The sequence below is a fragment of the Phalangium opilio genome, unplaced genomic scaffold (assembly GCF_054372755.1).
Source record: "Phalangium opilio isolate 3A_F unplaced genomic scaffold, DU_Popi_V2 ptg000056l_1, whole genome shotgun sequence".
In the NCBI taxonomy this organism is placed as follows: domain Eukaryota; kingdom Metazoa; phylum Arthropoda; class Arachnida; order Opiliones; family Phalangiidae; genus Phalangium; species Phalangium opilio.
In genome coordinates, this window is record NW_028324175.1 from 5988756 (window position 1) to 6008157 (window position 19402).

The 19402-nt window shown below is 36.0% G+C and overlaps 1 protein-coding gene and 1 pseudogene across 2 annotated transcripts; both read left to right on the forward strand.

Moving 5' to 3' along the window:
• The first annotated feature begins 3261 nt into the window (after nucleotides 1–3261).
• LOC149668228 (tRNA-dihydrouridine(20) synthase [NAD(P)+]-like) lies at nucleotides 3262–9141 on the forward strand. Its single transcript, XM_089841257.1, has 9 exons — nucleotides 3262–3330; nucleotides 7763–7806; nucleotides 7867–7927; nucleotides 7986–8099; nucleotides 8159–8308; nucleotides 8386–8549; nucleotides 8614–8735; nucleotides 8859–8938; nucleotides 9005–9141. The coding sequence occupies exons 1-5, from the start codon at nucleotides 3262–3264 to the stop codon at nucleotides 8258–8260; spliced, it is 390 nt and encodes a 129-aa protein (XP_089697383.1). The 3' UTR covers nucleotides 8261–8308; nucleotides 8386–8549; nucleotides 8614–8735; nucleotides 8859–8938; nucleotides 9005–9141.
• A 6597-nt stretch (nucleotides 9142–15738) lies between these two features.
• LOC149668229 (fatty acid hydroxylase domain-containing protein 2-like) lies at nucleotides 15739–18685 on the forward strand (annotated as a pseudogene). Its single transcript, XR_016367984.1, has 4 exons — nucleotides 15739–16043; nucleotides 16389–16588; nucleotides 17017–17294; nucleotides 17355–18685. The product of XR_016367984.1 is annotated as a fatty acid hydroxylase domain-containing protein 2-like (transcript).
• The last annotated feature ends 717 nt before the right edge of the window (nucleotides 18686–19402 follow it).

Genomic DNA, 19402 nt, shown 5'->3' on the forward strand with positions numbered 1-19402 from the left:
AGAAAAAAATACCAGCGAACAGGGCGCATCTCTATTTTTAATATTACAATGCTTTACCTCCTAATTTCATTAGAGTTTATGTCTGTCTTTTAGAATACGATTAAGAATGTGTTTAATGGGAGGGTGAAATGAAAAATCAAATAATTTTTTATCGATTCTTCTACTAATTATAACACCATTCTGCATAGTGAAACATCCAGAAAATATCTCCCAATGGTTTTGAAACTCCAATTAGGTTCAGATTTTACAGAAAATTTGAAATAATGACCTCCGACCCATCGCGTAACGCCCTGCCTTCCTATTGACAAAATTCTCGTGGCACGCTCCATGCCGAATGAAATTTATCGCGAGATTTAATAAAAGTTGCTTGCGATGTGACTATCGTGGCGCGAGATATAGAGCGTGCAACGGAAATTTTGTTAACAGGAAGGCAGGGCGTTAAGCTATTAGTCGGTGGTGCTTACTTCAAATTATCTTTAAAATCTGAACCTAATTTGAATTTTAAAATCATTCGGAGACTGTATTTCCTGGATGTTTCACTGTGCATATAATGGTCTTATAATAAGAACAATCGATCAAAAAATCACTTTATTTTTCCTCTTCATCCTTCCTTTAACGACTAGGGGATGCCCAATAAAAGCAACAATTGAAACTGAAAGTGACTGTCTTTTTTGTAAAAAAAAATAGTTCAATAAAGCACACGAACATTCTTCAATTTGAAACTCAAAGGAAGTCTTGTTATTTAAATATTTTCGTCCAAATTTTATAAAAAAATTTCAACTTTTAACTAAATATTAAAATTTATCCAAACTTTCTTTAAACAGGGTCGTTTTTTCTTTCCTACACAATAAAAGTCTTACAAAGTTAAAACACAAATGGCCTAATATCCCAATACCTCCCAAAGTTAGTATTTTTTGCCATAGAAAATAAACGAAAGGAGTAGCAAACCAGCAGCGCAGAGAGGCCGCAACTTCAAGTGTATACCGTTCGGGTTCGTTTTAGCTGTTAGCTGTTATTTTCAGTTGTGATCATTCTTACCGGCATTCATTTTTTTTTTTATTTAATTTTTAGGTTTTTCCATCGGTAGCTTTGAACGTCAGTTGTGAAATACGCCTTTGCCCATGCTTTGGTTGTGGTCGGCTTTATTATTAAGCCTCAATAGAGATAGATTTAATATTAGAAGCAGGATTAAAATTACTTTATTTTCCACTTCACCATCCCTTTAATGAACGTCTGATTTGTTTCAAAGTATTGCGCCAAAAGACCAATCATATATATATATGCATAAAGTGTCATAACATCTAACGAGCATTATTACGACAAAGATTCGATACTCGATTATGAATTATCGCCAATCTAACCAAAGTTGCCAGATTTTGAATAAAGGCTGAATACTCGTGACCTATTCATCCGAATTGAATTTGGTGAACACTTTTCAAATATGAATCGACCCAAGGATTCCGAAAATCGCATTTATATCCTCAAGAATCCAATATTTTCAAAGTTGATAATTTTGACATTTCCGGTTTCCGGTATAAGTATACAAAGACAACTTTGGAACGGAAAAAATATGAAAGAGAAATGCAAAACTTTTATAACGCACTTTATTCCAGAGCGCTAGCTTGAATAGTTTTTGAAATATAGTAAAATATGTGCGAAAAACGCAACGCGCAAAGACTTTTTTAACAGTCTGTACCCTAGCACACGCAATTTTTGACGTAAGCAAAGCATCTTCTCTAGGGAATTGTTCCCTTTTTATTTTTTTTGACCTTTAGCTTTACGTTTTAGAAAAGGTGGCCTAATTAGTTTGAGCCCTCTTTCGTTACAAAGATCTTCAATAGCGAACCCCTGGTCTACCATTATGGCGTCTGCGTATGGTATGCATCGTTCTAGGACCCCGCATTCTTCAGTTATTTGTTTATCTGTTGACTTTCCCCCATATGCTCTGCTCACCATGGTGATCACACCGGATGGAGCTACACAAACGCGTACTTTTACAGTATTGGTCCCTTTGTAGTGAGAATCAGTCTTGATCTTGCATTTTAAACACTTGGGTTTTTCAACAGATACCTCGGTGCAATCTAATACCACTCTTGTATCAGTGTATTCTTTAAAGCAATGCGGCATAGCTTCCACAATTTCTTCTTTCTCTAGCCATGTAACTGATGACTCCAAGAGAGTCGCTAACTTGCATAATGTTTGTTTGAAATAACTAGAAGTTATCTGCTGGCTTAGACCAAAAAAAGCTCCGAGAGCGGAATATGAAATACCAAGTTTAAGTTTCATTAGTGTAAGTAAAATTCCGTCAGCTACAGGTAGTGGACTTTTACTAGGATATTCTTCACTAACAATTTTAACTATTTCATTAAAAAGTTCCATTGACTGAATTCCAGTCAAAGCTACTACAGTTTGTTGTTTCAAAATTCCGCAACTAGCTGACACTTTACATTTATGTTCTTCTAATGTGTTCACCATAATTCCTTTTTCTAAGGAACTGTTATCAGTGTCACAAATTTCAGGTGTGTCTCGTAGTCGAGTACTGTTTCCATTTTCTTCACTTTCAGTTACGTCATCGGGTTGGTTATTAACACCAATTTGCTGTACTTGATGATCATGATCCGCAAACAAATGATTTTTCAAATTCTCACCATCATCTGAACTCATTCCCCCGTTTTTATTTTTCAAAGAGTTCTGTCATGTTTACGAATAGGCAGATTCTGGGATGGAATTGTCAAAGGTCTTAGGCGCGGTGGGTATTTGAACTGATCTGTTAAAGAATTGTAGAATTAAAACTACTACAAATTTTATTACTCCAGCAAGTGTCTTACCTCTATGTTCTTGCGGAATTGTTTTATAATCGTCTTTTTTAAAGTGAGAAGAGCAAACAACCATGGTATTACCACGGAGCTTCTATTTACAGGGAGAGGAAACTTCATCCCCCTCTAGTACTGTAAACGCTCTTAGGAAACGTAGACACTATTGGTCCATAAAAAGGGGCACATAATTTAACCCCCCTCGGTTTTCGCTGGCAAAAAAAGGGAGCCTATGTAAACAACGAAGATGGCCGCCTTCGCTAGTTCGTTGAAAGGCATAAGCCTTGGTGTTTTAAAGGTTTAATTTTTAAATTTTGAATGGACTGCGATTCCAGGCTAATAGGTTGCACTAGAGGGAATGAGGAGAAATGTGTATACCGTAGCTACAGAAGCGATTCACGGTACAAATCATCATTTAATGGCAAGGAATTGAAGTTCCACCAAGAAAATGACGTCAGACTTTGTTTACATGGGCTCGGGGTGCGCGCGAGGAGCGAAAGCGTTGCGCAGAACCGAGGTACGCTAAGGGCTAGGGGTGAAAGTCCGAGTTTCCTCTCCCTGTAAATAGAAGCTCCGTGGTATTACTAGGTTTCTTTCCCATTTTTAAGGTAACTTCCCAAGCCTTGGCTAATTTCGGTAGTTTTGTAGGAAAACGATGAAACCGCATACCTTTCATGGTGCCATTGTTTTTACACCCGTAAACACAGCAATATGTAAAAATTTTTGTAATTTAAAACACAAGTAAAAGAGTGTTTACTTAATAATAAATTAGTTAATGTCTGACTTTACTTTCACTCCCTGAGATTTGCGCCTAATAGTCTACCAAGTCGTCTGCTCTGTTTCCTTAAGATCGCGCCATATTGGACAAACCGAAGCGCCCCCTTTTAATTCTTTTGGAAAGAGGATACAGAGTGTCATCCTTCTTCTATTATCCCCTTCTGATGAAACCGACTTAAAATAATTCCCTCGAAGTATAAAATCTATCTCACCAAAAACATCTCTGTAAAAATATGCCAAGTTGTTTGGCCGTAAAAAGAAGTGAGATCTAAAATACGGCCAAGTTATTATCTCCAGGTGAACCAACATTTTATTCGACTTAAAACTTCTCAAGAATGTTTTTCTGACTTGGCCATTAGCATATCAAGGATTCGTTTAATTCCAGATATGGATCGAAATTAAAATATTAAATCAAATTGGTTAAATATTCTTGATAAGCCTTTGTGGTTAAACTTGTAATTTCCGTTATTAACCTTCACGGGTGCAAAGAAGAAGGATGCAAGTTTGAAATGCTAATGGCCAAGTCAGAAAAACATTTTTGAGAAGTTTTAAGTCGAATAAAATGTTGGTTCAACTGGAGATAATAACTTGGCCGTATTTTAGATCTCACTTCTTTTTACGGCCAAACAACTTGGCATATTTTTACAGAGATGTTTTTGGTGAGATTTCACTCCTTTTTGTACGTGCATGCTCTTGTAGATTTATAGAAGTAGGATTATGAAGTGAAATAAACATTTGTACTTTTAGATTTTTATTTGTTCTTTCCAAGAGTTTTACTTGGCTTTGCCTTTTTCAACTTTTTTGCATTCAACTTTCTTTTTTTTTTCTCAGGCTGTGATAATTGTTAACCGTATCAGAAGTAAATAGATTATAAACAAGAAGTTAATATCTCCCCGGCATGGGCGCGTTATGAAAGTTGAGATTCCCGCTCCTATTCCGCGGCAGCGCACAAATGGCGTAGCACCTAGCGAACCACTTGACATGTACCTAACGTATCTAGTGTCGCGCCGCTCAGACAAAGTAGTGCGGGTTATTGAAGGTTTAATCGACGTGCATGCGTTCTAAAGGTAATTTCAATCAGCTGTCTGCTGTGAGACTGTGACAGTATAGCCTAGGCCTAGTACAAAATCTGTGAAGACTACATGTGATTGCCTATGAATGTGATAAAATAGTAATATGAAAAATGGATAAGGAATATGATTATGACGAATTCGTGAAACAAAAAGATGAACGTAAAACAATACTACAATGTTGGGAGAGCCAAGGACGTTTGAAAACTTTTGTTTGCAACATGATGGAAGAGTATGCGGTATTATTCGTAGGTTTCAGATAAAAATTGCACTGGGTCGATACCGAAGGCGAAACTAAAATCGTTTTTTACGCGGCATTATGAAACTAATTACAGTTTTAGACTTTAGTATTTTAATATAATTTACCATAATTCAGCATTTACCCGCACTACTACGGCTACCAATGATATTGCCCTAAATTTACTCCCATGATGCTCAGTAATTTGTACTGCTTTCCAATATCTCTTGTCGCTTCTATGACGTCATGCGAACATCCTATTGGTTACAAGCAAGCCACGTGATACTCGATACTCATTTTACATAGCATGCAGGCGGGAAGGTATGATTGACTTAAAGCTATTAACTTTTTGATATCTATTTACTTTTGACCGTATTTCTATTCGAAGAACACAATATTGTGGCAAGTAACACTTTTAATCAACAGAATAGATTTAAGAAAAACTAAATGAATCAAAACACGCTTAGAACCATTTCAGACGAAATGAAAAGGAAATGAGTAAAAAATTTAATTACTAAAACATTATGTAAAAAATATAAATTTTGCAATAATACGAAAGAATCATATTAGTAAAAAATATTAATATTAAAAGACGAAAAAATTAAATTATAATGTCCTATTACGAGGGGATATAAATTATAAAACCCCCATTTCAGGGGCTAACAGGGGAAAATTCCCGCTTTTGGGACTTTTTCCTTTCTTTGTATGCTAAGTCCTACTTGTATGCCAAATTTTATCATTCCCGCAACACCGGAAGTGCCCTAGAGGTTTAGATGATGACTCTAATTCTAAACCCCCATTTCAGGGGCTAAAAGGGGAAAACTCCCGCTTTTGGGACTTTTCCCTTTGCTTGTATGCTTAGTGGTACAAGTATGCCAAATTTCATCATTCTAGCACCACCGGAAATGCCCTAGAGGTTTAGATGATGACTCTAATTTTAAACCCCCATTTCAGGGGCTAAAAGGGGGAAACTCCCGCTTTTGGGACTTTTCCCTTTGCTTGTATGCTTAGTGGTACAAGTATGCCAAATTTCATCATTCTAGCACCACCGGAAATGCCCTAGAGGTTTAGATGATGACTCTAATTTTAAACCCCCATTTCAGGGGCTAAAAGGGGGAAACTCCCGCTTTTGGGACTTTTCCCTTTGCTTGTATGCTTAGTGCTACAAGTATGCCAAATTTCATCATTCTAGCACCACCGGAAATGCCCTAGAGGTTTAGATGATGACTCTAATTTTAAACCCCCATTTCAGGGGCTAAAAGGGGGAAACTCCCGCTTTTGGGACTTTTGCCTTTGCTTGTATGCTTAGTGGTACAAGTATGCCAAATTTCATCATTCTAGCACCACCGGAAATGCCCTAGAGGTTTTGATGATGTGTCAGTCAGTCAGTCAGTCAGTCAGTCTCATAATGTGTCATTTTCACATAGGATTATCACAGAAACCAAATGAGTTAGAAAGCTGGAAGTTGAAGGACTTCCTAGGATTAACACTGTGCCCTTGAGGTGCAAATATGAGTGGTGTACTATTCTCCAGTACCGAGTAAAGAGGGGGTCAAAATGAGGCTGAAATGTTTCGGGTAAAGGATTGCTGGTAGTGCACGACAACTTGGCGGGTGCACCCAGATATCTATATAAATCAAAGTCCTGACTGACTGACTGACTGATAATCAACGCCCAGCCCAAACCGATTGCCCTAGAAGGCTGAAAATTTGCAGGAACGTTACTCATAAGCGCCATCTTAGTAAATGGCGCCCAGAAATGTAAAAAATATTCTCTATGCAACAAAGTCGGCGCGTTTCAACCGATTCCGCAAATATTTAGTACATTGGTTTCCTTTGACCTATAGACGGGCTGAATGGTCTTTTGGGTTCCATTTGTTGCCATCTTTTTAAATGGCGGCCAAAAAAACCCTTTATGGAATAATTTCCGCGTGAAAAGTAATAAAAAAATGTGCTGACGGGCAACGCCGAGTGCCATCACTCCTAGGGTGCTACAAAAATATTAGTTCTAAGTAAAATCTACCCATTCTTTATAACATTTAGTCGGTAATAAAAATCTTACGACGCTAGTGCGTCTTGTAATTCTAAAAAGAAAACCAATTGGTGGGGAAGCTACTTTCGTGTTGAAACTAGGGTTGTAAATTTTCCGGAAAAATAAAACGCGGAAAATTTTCCGCTTTTCGGAAAAATATAAAACTAGCAATTATGTGAGCTTTGAGTCAATTTATCTAACTTTTAAAGATTTAAAACATTCTCCAGTTATTTTGCCATCTTTAGTAGATTTATTAAAGTACCGCCAAATATTAGTGGTTGATTTTCCCATAATTTGTGATTTTAAACAGGGTTAACAAACTTAATAACATTAACAACATAACACCTCGTTTCCCTTACAATGAAGCAGATGATCACTATCCTTTATGCCTGAAAATTTTAGTTTCACTTGGGTCTCTTAACGGTTAGGTCTCGACCATAGATATATATACGGGTCTAACTATGGCTTCCCCTTACAGTCAATCAGATATTTGTGTGGGGTCTATGGCCTCTTAAAGATTCCTAGTACTAAATCTATGTATTGCTGCAGGAACTGATTGATTACCAATTATTAAAATGCCGAAGAATTAAAAATAGTAAATTACTTGTTCAATTAATATGTATTAAAAAAAACCCCACTTAAAAAATTTAATTATGAAACGATTGCTCTAGATGTTTTGGGTACTGTTGATTATGTTGATGATGATCAAAACATAGTCTTCCGAACATGTGATAATGAAAAGAAGCAATTAATTTTACAAATGTTAACGTATTAAACCTTATAATTTTTACAACAATCTCTCTAAACTTTTACTAAGCATTCGTAATAATATAGGGAACATGCAACCCAGAACGTGCCTTGCAAGTAGCGTTAAAAGTGTAAGTATATATTTTCATCACTTGTATAAACTAATAAATAAAAAAATAACATTTTAACAGGCAGAATGATGTGGCTGGAATAGATATAAATATGGGATGTCCTAAAGAATTCTCAATCAAAGTAAAAAACTAATAAAAAAAAACAAATAACATTAAATAACAATACTTAAAAATTTTAGGGTGGTATGGGAGCTGCTTTGCTAAAAAATCCTGAAAAAGTAGAAAAGATTTTGACCACTCTTGTTAAAAATACCAAGATGCCAATAACTTGCAAAATCCGGTTGCTTCCTTGTGTATGTTAAATTTAAATAGATACTGAAGTCAATTTTACTTATATAATGATCATTTTTAGTTAGAAGAAACTATGAAACTAGCCAAGGTCATTGAAATCACGGCTGTTTCCGCTATAGCCATTCATGGCAGAAGAAAAGAAGAGAGACAAGAACAGAAATGAAGAAATTAAACAAATAGCCCAAATGTTAAAAATCCCGGTGATAGCAAAGTATTGAAAAAAAATTCAATTTTAAATTTTTAATGCAAACTTTGAAACTTCAACCCCTTTTGTTTAAATAAAATTAGTGGTGGTTCCGGTGGAATTTATTGTTACAATTATATTAAAGAGTTTAAAGAGAGGTGTGGAGCTTCTTCCATGATGCTTGCCAGACAAATTGAAAAAAATTTCCATTTTGAGACCAGAAGGGAAAATACCATAGGATGAATTAATTGTTGCTTATTTAAAATTGGTATTACATTTAATTAATTAAAATAATTAAATTATAATTTATTGAAAGGTGTGTTACTTTCTAGGCTGTAGATTATGATAACCATTTTCACAATACAAAATATTGCATTCAACAAATGTTGGGTTCACTACAAGAGTCTGAACGTGGAAAAAAGCTCTTGGCCTCTCAAAGAATGGAGGAAATATGGTAAATATAATTTCAAATTTGATTTGTTATTTGTTTTTTTTTTGAACTATGGGGCGTGTTAGACTATTACGAAGAATACCAAAAGAATTTAAAGCTTAAAGCTCACAGCTTTCAAAATAATAGGAAACGTAAAGAAAGTATAGATGGAAATGGTAATGAAGATGACCCACCAGAAGTCTCATTATGAAAGCCAGATATATCAAGTAAAATAATTTTAATCCGTTTTTAATTGCATTTGAATTGACTGAGTATATTTTTTGCGTAAAAAGATCAATGTTTCCAATGGAAGAATTACCTAAAACAATTTTGTTAAATTGGACGCGACAAAATAACAAAAAGCAACCTTTTTATAAGACTGTAGATATAATTTTTATTATTAAGTTAATTACAAAGATAATTAAGTATTAATATTCCTTAGTGGCCAATGGAGAAAATGTTTTCATCTATGCGGTTATAGTTGGAGGCCAAAAATACTCAAGTTCATTTTAGTAAGTGCATGGTTACTTAATATTATATAAACAATTTAACGTCTTTGTTTTTCATAGTGAAAAGAACAAGAAATTTGCGGAACAAAGTGCAGCCTTGGTCGCTGCTTTTGCATTGGGGTTAATTGAAAAAGACAAAATAGTTGGTTCTGCTACGGGTTTGTTAGGACATGAAGTGTAAATGTAACAAAAATGTTATTTGATAAATCACAATGGTTAAGAAGCGTTAATTATTTTGTTAAAATTTAACATTAAAGGCGGGTAGAGTCCACCATGTGTTAATTTGCTCCGCAGTCTCTTTACATCTCTGTTCAATAAGGGGTATTTCATTTAAGAATTCTTTAATAACTGGTACACATTGAGCCATTTCACGGTTCAAGTCTTTCAAACGTTTCTGATAGTCTTCTACAAATTGTCGTTGCTTTGCTTGAAAATTCTTCATTTCATAAATTAGTTGCACTTGTTGCGGACAAATGTCTCCATTGATTGCGTACATCTGTTTTTCATTAATGGCGCGTTTCATAAGGTAGTCAAAGCTTTGAACTCGAGAAACATTAAATATGTCTTTAATTTGGGACAAAAACGGATTTCGTTCAATTAAAGAGAGGTTCGTCTTTGTGTAAGGGACAACTTTATCTTTAATTTTTAGACGGGATAAATTTTCGATATCCAGTTCACAGAACGTGTGAAATCCTAGTGCCATTTTCTCCTTCCATATTTCGATAGATGTTAAGTTATTGCAAAGATTCATTTGTGTAAACATTAATCTCGCATCTTTTCGATTTTGGAAGCGTAGAACTATTTCAGCTTTCATTTTCGCATTCGTAGACAACGCGGACAATATTGAAATATGCTTTTGTCGAATCAATCGTTCAGTTTCCTCAATAATTTCCAATTTTTCATTCAAACTTGGGTTAAATTCTGAAGTTTCAATGAGATTTATTTCTTTGCGAATTGCGCTTAACTTTGTCTCCGCGTTTTTTAAGCCTATTTCGGATTTTAATAAATCAGAGATCATCTGACGTTTGGAACTATCTGAGATTAAGGCGGCCATTTTTTCTTCAAGGTTTTTCCTCCTCAAAAGTAAGGTTTCAATCTGATTACGAATCATTCTGTATTCAGAATCAATTGTTGCGTGTTTACAACGCAAAGTATGAAAGTGGTGTTGCATACACTTGTCCTCGATTTCGTGAATTAAATCGCCTTTCCCATCCCCCATTGAAGCTGCCCTTTCACCCAGATCACTCATTTGTCCTCTGATGGAAAATGCATTTCTTAATTTGGTTACATCATTAGTCGCTTCTTGGGCTCGATGGCTTAAGCATTTCATTATGGTCTTCAAGGAGATGTTTTTCTTTAAGTCAATTATTTGTGCCGTGAGAATTCTTTTATTGAAGGATTCTTCTTCGGTATTAAGCTTTCCAATAGAATGATCATAGCAAAGAGAATAAACATTCTTTTCAATCTCCATCATTAAATTTGTGGCTAAAATTTTCCGTTTTTGTACTTTTTGACAAGTGCTTGCGATTGAAAAGGATTCATCGACTATTTCGGCAGGTTTTTTCAATAACTCAAAACTCTCCCGAAGATGATTGTTAACTCGCGTAAAATGTAAGGCCTTAGACTTGGTTTCTTCGGATTTGGACTCTAACATTACAGTCACGCGTTGAAGGTGGGTTATTTGGTTTAAATCTTTGTCAATCTTAGATTGAAGGGTAGTTGCTGTCTTTTGCAACTCCTCAACATTAGATATTTCTCGCATTAACTCTAAATCAAGAGCCTTGGAATGTTCATTCAATTCTGACAGTTTCTTTAAAGCTTTACTAGTACAGGCGTTAATTGGACCATCTGTTTTGACCCGTTTTACGTTGTTTATTACATTTTCCCACAATTTCCCATTTACGCCTTTACTTAAATTTTGAAATACCTTGCACGCACTCGCAACAACAGGTCGAGTTGCTTCTTCCGAATATTCAAGTTCATCAAAAGCCCACTGTCCTATTTTTAGGGCTAAAGCCTCGCGAGATTCCTTCTGCGGATCTCCCTTTAAAGGTTTTCTCCGCGACATTCTAGATTAATTAAATATTTAATTGAAACTAAATGTTAACTTCAATTGAGAATAGACAACACTATCCAAGGTTGATCGTGACAGTTGACATTTTGAAAATATTAGGCGCGGAATAGGCGGGAAATCTCTTGAATGTGAATGTGATTGGCTAAATAGGTCAGGTGAACCAGTTCAGGCACGGGAGTCCGTGACCGGCGAAAAAAAACCATTGAGTTGAGAAAATTACCCCTAGAATAGTCTTCCATCCTAGGATATAAGACCCAAGTAACTATATCACGCGCTCGTGGCGCCATCCCGATGCAAGCAAAAGAACTAAAAGAAAAGGCGGGAAATTTGACTGATTTCAAGAATACATATGTATTTATACATTTCTTATCTAGGCTTCGAGATGGAGACACCATCGCGTGAGAAACTTGGAAGCTGTCCGTCCGTTCCATGTTTTCAAAAGTGTCCCACGTACCCCAATAGGCAAAGGCCACTCTAGTGGTAATTTTCTCAACTCAATGAAAAAATTCAACGATTGTTATGTCATAGCCATAGCCCACTGGATCACGCGCTATTTTAGAAGTTTATAAACCGTCGTCTAACGCTTCGTCTGCTCTGTCATTTGATAACCCTTGCCCCCTGAAGTAATTACAATATATTGCTAGTGTAGTATTGTGTTTTTTAAACAATAGCTATGGCTGCGTTCAGTAACACTCATCAGTAAAAACATCGATATTTGGAAAAATGAAATCGGTGTTCTTTTGACGTCATGATGACGTTGCAGTTGTTGAAAGGCACAATTTTGTGTAATCAATGCTTTTCAAAATGGCGACGATATAATGATAAGGTTATGGCAGAGGCTTAAATAATGATACCGAACTGTTTACAAAGATATTGTACTTCAATTTATCAATTAAATTCTGACATAATCCTTATTTTAACGAAATAATATATTGCTTTTTAGTATTATTATCCATAAGGATAATATTTGTCAATTCTTTATTATTTAAAATTGCAGTGATTGGGATGTAGTTCCCTCCATTTATTTTTTTCGCGGCGCAAAATGACGAAATTTACGTCATGAATCCAATGCTCATTAAAAAAACCTCCTCTCACAGCTGATTTTTCTGATGGGCATCCGATGAGCATCATGACGTCACGCCCAAAGACGCGAAAAACCGTTCAGTAAGACATCGATGTCATCTTTTAGTCATCGATGTTTTTGATGTCGGTTACTGAACGCAGCCCATGACATTGAAAGACTATTAACATTGTGGTATATAAGACGGAATATATTCAACCAACATAATTCATTGGCTTCTAAGAAAATAAGGTAAGATGCCAATTATCAACCACTACACTATTAATGACACTGTCGTGAAAGCTCATTACACAAACTTCATAACACCCAAAGGGTTTCAAAGCTTCCTCCCACAAATTCATCTTTAGCAAACCCTCATGTTATTTGTTACCAAATTGTTATGGAAAAATTAATAATAAAATTGTTATAATTGACTTCCTGATAATGATTATTATTCATCTTTAAATAGGGTATATTAATCGCGATCAGGAATACATAGAAGTAGTAAATCTATGTATTCCTGATTGGACCTTTAGTTATGGGTTCTCACGCCGCTACTACATGGCTGTGGTTCAACTGGGTCACATTTTCGACGCTCAATGCCCACTCTGGATTTCACATGCCATTTTTCCCTTCTCCAGAAGCCCACGACTATCACCATTCGCATAAGTTTATAAACTTATGCAAATGGTGATAGTCGTAGTAAGTGTGGCTCCTAAGGGTTAATTTTAAAAACGACGCCCAAAACTAACTGTTAATAATGTTGGTACAAGTTGACACGCGCTTACGCTATATATTCTCACATTAGAACGTCTTACTGGAAAATATTTACTCATGAAAATTTATCAAAAATTATATACTTTCGCCCTATCCAAGATGAGGGTCGCGGGACCCGCTAAGGTTTTCTTATCATTGCTTTGCAATCACCCCTTCAGTAAATTCCCTTTCTTTCTCTCTTTTGACATCTACCCTTATGTAGGCAACTCGGGTAGTTTCCCTTTTTAGTATCAAAGTTATTTGGAGCAGCTTAAGTCATAAAAGCAAAGTTTTCGCTATATAGTGAGAAAAGCTTCCATTATTGGAGGGTCCGGAGCATTTAAACTGTAAATTCGTGTTGTACAGGAGTCGGGAGGGTAGCATGCTTTGTAGTCATCCCCAAATACTTTTAGGTGGTTGAAAACTAGGTATGAGTCATTTTACAGTAAGTTTAACCTTGGAGGAGTGAGGCGAGAGGGAGTGTTAGTCTAATGTTAAAGAAGCAGTAATATAAATGGAAGGGGAAAAAAGGGAGGGTAGGAATTTTATCTCTCTCTCTCTCTCCCTCACGATTCTAGATAATGCGCACGCGCGAGTGGCCGGTTACTACACTGACAGTCTGACACACTCTCTCCTCCCTTGTTTGACAAATAAGGGCATAAAGTTCAAAGTGGGAGTGGGGGACCTTCCCTAAAGTCACCGTGGTTGACGTAGGGACTTTCATTATAGTTCCAAAAGTCCCCGTCTGACGTATTCCTCTTCTTTACTCGTTCATAATTAGATTCAATCAAAATTTTGGTGTAATGGGTGTATTGGATCGCTTCCTTTGAAACAACTTTACCCTGATAATATTAAAGAGAAAGCAATTCCCACTAAGAAAACTGAATAAGCATATTTACCAAAAAAAAAATGTAACGAATAACTTAGCAGCTTTAAGCGCAGTATTGAAACCCTGTCGGTATTATTTTAATTAATAAATAGTATTATGAATATTGCTAGAACTTTTAAAATTGTGGGAGAATATTTCCCCTTTTATTTAGCATAGTTAAAATCGCAAATGCTGCTATACCTATAGTGATGTAACTCATTCAGTTTTAAATTATTGTAAGTGTACATTAAAAATAAATATTTAAATACATAATTTAACAGCTGTATCACTGTATAATTGGATAAATAAATAAAATAGAGTACTAGTTTTACAACCTTGGTTTGTTTATAGTTTTGAAATACGCAACTGTTGTTTAATATGAAAATTCCACCGATACCGTTTATTTGCGCGCGCACCTTAGTAAGAGCGTGGCGGCCATCTTAGGTTATTTCCTCGCTGCAAGAAGCACAGCACCGCCCGACGGAGCCTCAGTTCACTATACGCGGGAAGAAGGCGACCTCTCTCTTGTGGTGTTTGAGCCTTCTCTACTGAAATTAATGGAGTGGTCTATTAGGAAGGTTTTTCGTAAAGGGAGGGTGAAGTAGAAAATCAAGTGATTTTTATCGGTTTTTCTACTAATTATAAGACCAGTCTGCATAGTGGCACGTTCCGTGTCGAATGCATTTTATTACGAGATTGGATAAAATTTGCGCGCGACGTGACAATCGTGGCGCGAGACATGGAGCGTTCCACGAGAATTTTGTTAATAAAAAGGCAGGGCGTTACGCGATTGGTCGGAGGTCCTTATTTAAAATTATCCTTAAAATCTGAACCTAATTTGAATTTTAAAATCATTCATTAGTATTTCCTGAACGTTTGACTATGCAGACTGGTCTTATAATTAGCAGAAGAATCGATAAAAAAATCACTTGATTTTCTACTGCAGAGTTCAAAATTCAAATAAGTTGAGGTCGGTTAAAAATCATCGTGAATGAATGTTTTGGCGACTTTTATTAACGTTTTTTGAGCATCGATTCTAACCTCAGTAAAATTGATTCAAATTTTTACGCTCAATTTAAGCCCTTGAAAATACAGGTACACTTTCACTTGCGACCTGAAAACATACTTTCGAAATATCTCGGTTAATCCTTTCTCTATATCTGCATAGGGGACAAAGAATTTCAAATAAAACAACACACGCGATTTGATAAAACAGGTTTTTCTTGTAAGAGCTGCAGCTTAGCTTAGTGACTTCCAAACTTGCATAAATTATAGATTATCTCTACGTTTTTTTTTTAATTATTGAATTTTATAAATAATGAATTTTAAACGTCTCGAGATAAAACGCGTCTATAAAGCTAAGTTTGTGCTTAAAGCCATTAAAATCGAATTGAATCCACTTTCATTAATTATTATTATTATTTCGATATTTTAATATTAGTAAGTCAAGGTTACGAAAAAAATTGTTTTTGCAATTTTCCTTAATTATACCACTAGTCGGTTTCAACTACATGGCAAAGATATTTGAAGGAAACAACTTCTGATTAATTTCTTGGCACAATAACAGCGTAGATATTTTTAACGCTAAAAAAGTGAATATTTAAAATAAATTATGGAAAAATGTCTTCAAATTTAAAGTTCATTCTGGAACTGAAGTTACCGGAGAATATTTGGAAACTAGAGTTCCTTGGCTTTTGCAATGAATTTCGTGAATTTTCAATGTTTTTGGGATAATATTGGTGTAATATTTCAATGCGGCGGTTTGGGGTAAGTTGACTTTTAATTCAAGTTATTCGCGTAAATATTTAATTTGAAAGACCAAGTGTAATACAGCTTATTCGCGAGGTAAAATTTCGTCATACGTAAATGAGAATATGGCTGCATAATGATTCCTTATAGCTGTATGCATTCCTGATACTTATTAATTAAATAATCCGTCTTAACAGGATTGAACCTAATGGGATTTATAGTCTATTGGGTGTTGGGTGGCCTTTTCACTCTAATCGATGTGACTGGAAAACCCGAGTTTCTCTTGAAGTACAAAATGCAAGAGAGTATCCAGTATGTCATCAACCTTAACAATTAATTAAGGCATGAGGAGTCCCAGTCTGGGAAATAAGGATATTTTTTAAACTAGTCCTTTGGACCAGTGACCCCCCTAGTGTCCGAAATAATAAACTTGTCTACGGAGTGGTCCCAGCCTTTGTTCTCCTATAGATTTTCAATTAAGAAACTGGTCCCGAGGACCAGTAACCCCCAATTCTTGAATTTAAAAACTAGACTGATGAGAACCTAGGATTTACACTGTGCAGTTATATGGCTCTGAAACCCCCCCGGTCTATCTTTAAACGTTCTCAAGTCATATATGGGTTCTTAATTGCCAGAATTTATATTTATGAAAATAATTTAGATAAAAACGAACCGTTTATGGAAAGTAATCGCTCAAGTGATCTTGAACCAACTAGTGGTAATACCTTTCAGCGCAGTTATGTTCCTATTATTGAAACTGTGAGGTTGCGGTTGTGGACAGTTACCGACATTCCAAAGATTGCTGTTCGAGTTTATGTTCTTCACTCTTGTACAAGAAACGGGGTTTTATTACAGTCATAGGTGAGGTTAAAGTTCGGAAAATGACAGCTTGTTTCATTTTCCGCCTACATTATCGGGCATATTTTTGAAAGGAATTAAAGTCGATAGTGTTTGGTCAAACTTAGGCCAGGCTAGATTAGGTTTTTCCTTTCGCTTAGGTCTGGTTAGGTTTGGTCGAGGGGGTAGACACTTGAGAACTCAGGTGTACAATATGTCTTGAACTCAATGTACTGTCAAAGCTGAACTGTGAGTTCCGAAGGCTTTGAACTCAATGCACTGTCAAAGCTGAACTTTTTTGAACTCAGGTGTACACAGAGATCCAAAGCGTCTACCCCCTCGGGTTTGGTTTGGTCAACGCTCCAGGATTAGGGTAGTTAGTTCCTTTTAGCTCGTGGAAATTAAGTAAAAATGTTTCAATTTTAGTCCATAAATATCTATTGTTTTATTAGGTTATTGCACCATCCACTTGTGTATAAACATATCCACAAACAGCACCACTCATGGACTTCACCCATATGATATCAATAACTGCGATTTATTGTCATCCTGTGGAGCATTTGATGTCAAATATGTTACCAGGATATATGGGGCCTTTAATTATGGGCTCTCACATTGGGGTCATATGGCTATGGTTCACTGGAATGTTATTTATTACTCTAAACTCTCACAGTGGTTTTCATTTGCCATTTTTCCCATCTCCAGAAACCCACGATTTTCACCATTTGAAGTAATAAATGACTGAATAAGTTACGATCTCTTTATATTTAATTTATGAATAAATTATTAGGTTCAATCAAAATTTTGGAGCTCTGGGTGTGTTGGACCGTTTACACGGAACCGATTCTGGTTTTCGAGCCAGCTCGGCTTATCATCGACATATTCTAATGTTGACTTTAGTACCGCCTAGACAACTTTATCCCGAGGGCTTCAATAAGAAGACTAAAGTATCGATTAAAATGAATATAGTTCAAACATTTATTTCAAGGTTTAATTTGTTCTTGAAATAATTGCAAAGTGATATCTTTCAATAATATTTGTATTCCTGGAGATACTCTTTTATATTTTAGTCAATTTATATTACGGAAATAATTGACTATATTCCATCGTTGTCAAATTGGAACCAAGCTTTATAATTGTTTGATAAGTATTACATAAAGTTTTCAAAAATCTATCTATATCTAAATCAAAGTCCTGACTGACTGATAATCAACGCCCGTCGCCCAGCCCAAAACCGCTTGCCCTAGAAGGCTGAAAATTTTCAGGAACGTTACTCATACGTAGTAGGCGCGTACTAAGAAAGATTTTCCGATCCGCCGCCATCTTAAAAAATTTGTTCGGGGGAAAGTTGTGACTAGCGAAGCTGACAAGCCTCCTACTACCAAAAAGACGATAAATTTCAAAGTCGGCCATGATTTATGGCTTGAGTATGATTAGTAATTTCAAAAGTATATAGATTTAAAAACAAAAAGTACACTTCGTTAATTGAAACTTGCTCGTGCCGTCGGCCTCCTTTATGCCGGAATAGTGTTGAAGGCCCCTCTGCGTATGATTACATTCTCCACCGTGGCACAGGGAACAAGCCGTGAATAAGCTCATAAAGGAGCACCAAAAAATAACGTTTGGATGGCCAGCATCATGTACTGCTTTCTATAAACCTATGACCGCGTCAGAAAAGCTCTTCCCTGATTGGTTAGTTCCTGTAGGCGGTTGAGCTTGGGGTAGTTTGCTTCTCAGATTACATGCTGTATAGAACCAAAGGCGGGGAATTATTTATGAAGTGTACTTTTGTTTTTATATCTATATACTTTTGGTAATTTGCTATTTGCATTTATTTGAACTTTTAATTATTATTATTATTTCTAATGTTGTTTGGATACTTTTATAGATTGGAAATGCTGTTCCCCCACCCCTGGCCAAAGCCATATGCCAAGAAATTTTAATGTCGTTAACTTGCAAAGAATAAATTAAAAAGTTTTAGTTTCTGGAAAAAGTTTAATAAGAGACCACGCTTATTTGGTTATCTGTTAATGTTAATTTTAATTTTTAAAAAATTTTAATTTATTAAAAATTGTAAACTTGAATAGTTCCAAGTCAAATGTAAAAAAAAATAAAGTTGTGATAATTTCGTTTACTATTGGTTGTTAATCTGAACTGCTTTTAACCTCTCCGAGTGACGGTGACGTCACGGAGAGGAATTACACTGGACGTGTCTGTGTCACCGCGTTCGCATTTGGCAAAACGGAGCTAACGTGTTCGCACCTCGCAGATAGCAATATTATCTTCTCCTCCATCATCATCGTTAGGAATAAGAAGTACGCGGAGATCGGCTAGGGTTACGAGAAACGTCTAGCCTCCCAATGGCAACTCTCCCAAAGGTTCACGCAATTGCGGCTCTTCTATCATTTATAGCATGAATCTATATAACTATGAATATACAGCTCTGTCATATGCCCCTTTTATCATGTCGATTTGGTTTGGGTGTTACCCTCCTAGCTTTGACGCGTTTTGCGTAGTTCTAATAGCCAATCACGAGACAAGAGGAAGTGACGTTTCGAATTTACACAACCCCGGACCAGACTTAGAAATAGCACGCGTCCACTGGTCCAAAAACCAGTTTATTAATTGCTTGGACTAGTTTTTTAATTCAAAAAGTGGGGGTTACTGGTCCTCGGGACCAGTTTATTAATTGCAAATCTATAGGACAACAAAGGCTGGGACCACTTCAGAGACCAGTTTATTGTTTAGGACACTAAAGGGGTCACTGGTCCCAAGGACTAGTTTAAAAATTATCCTTATTTCTAAGTCTGCCTCGGGCTCCCCCTTCCTTCTCCCGCT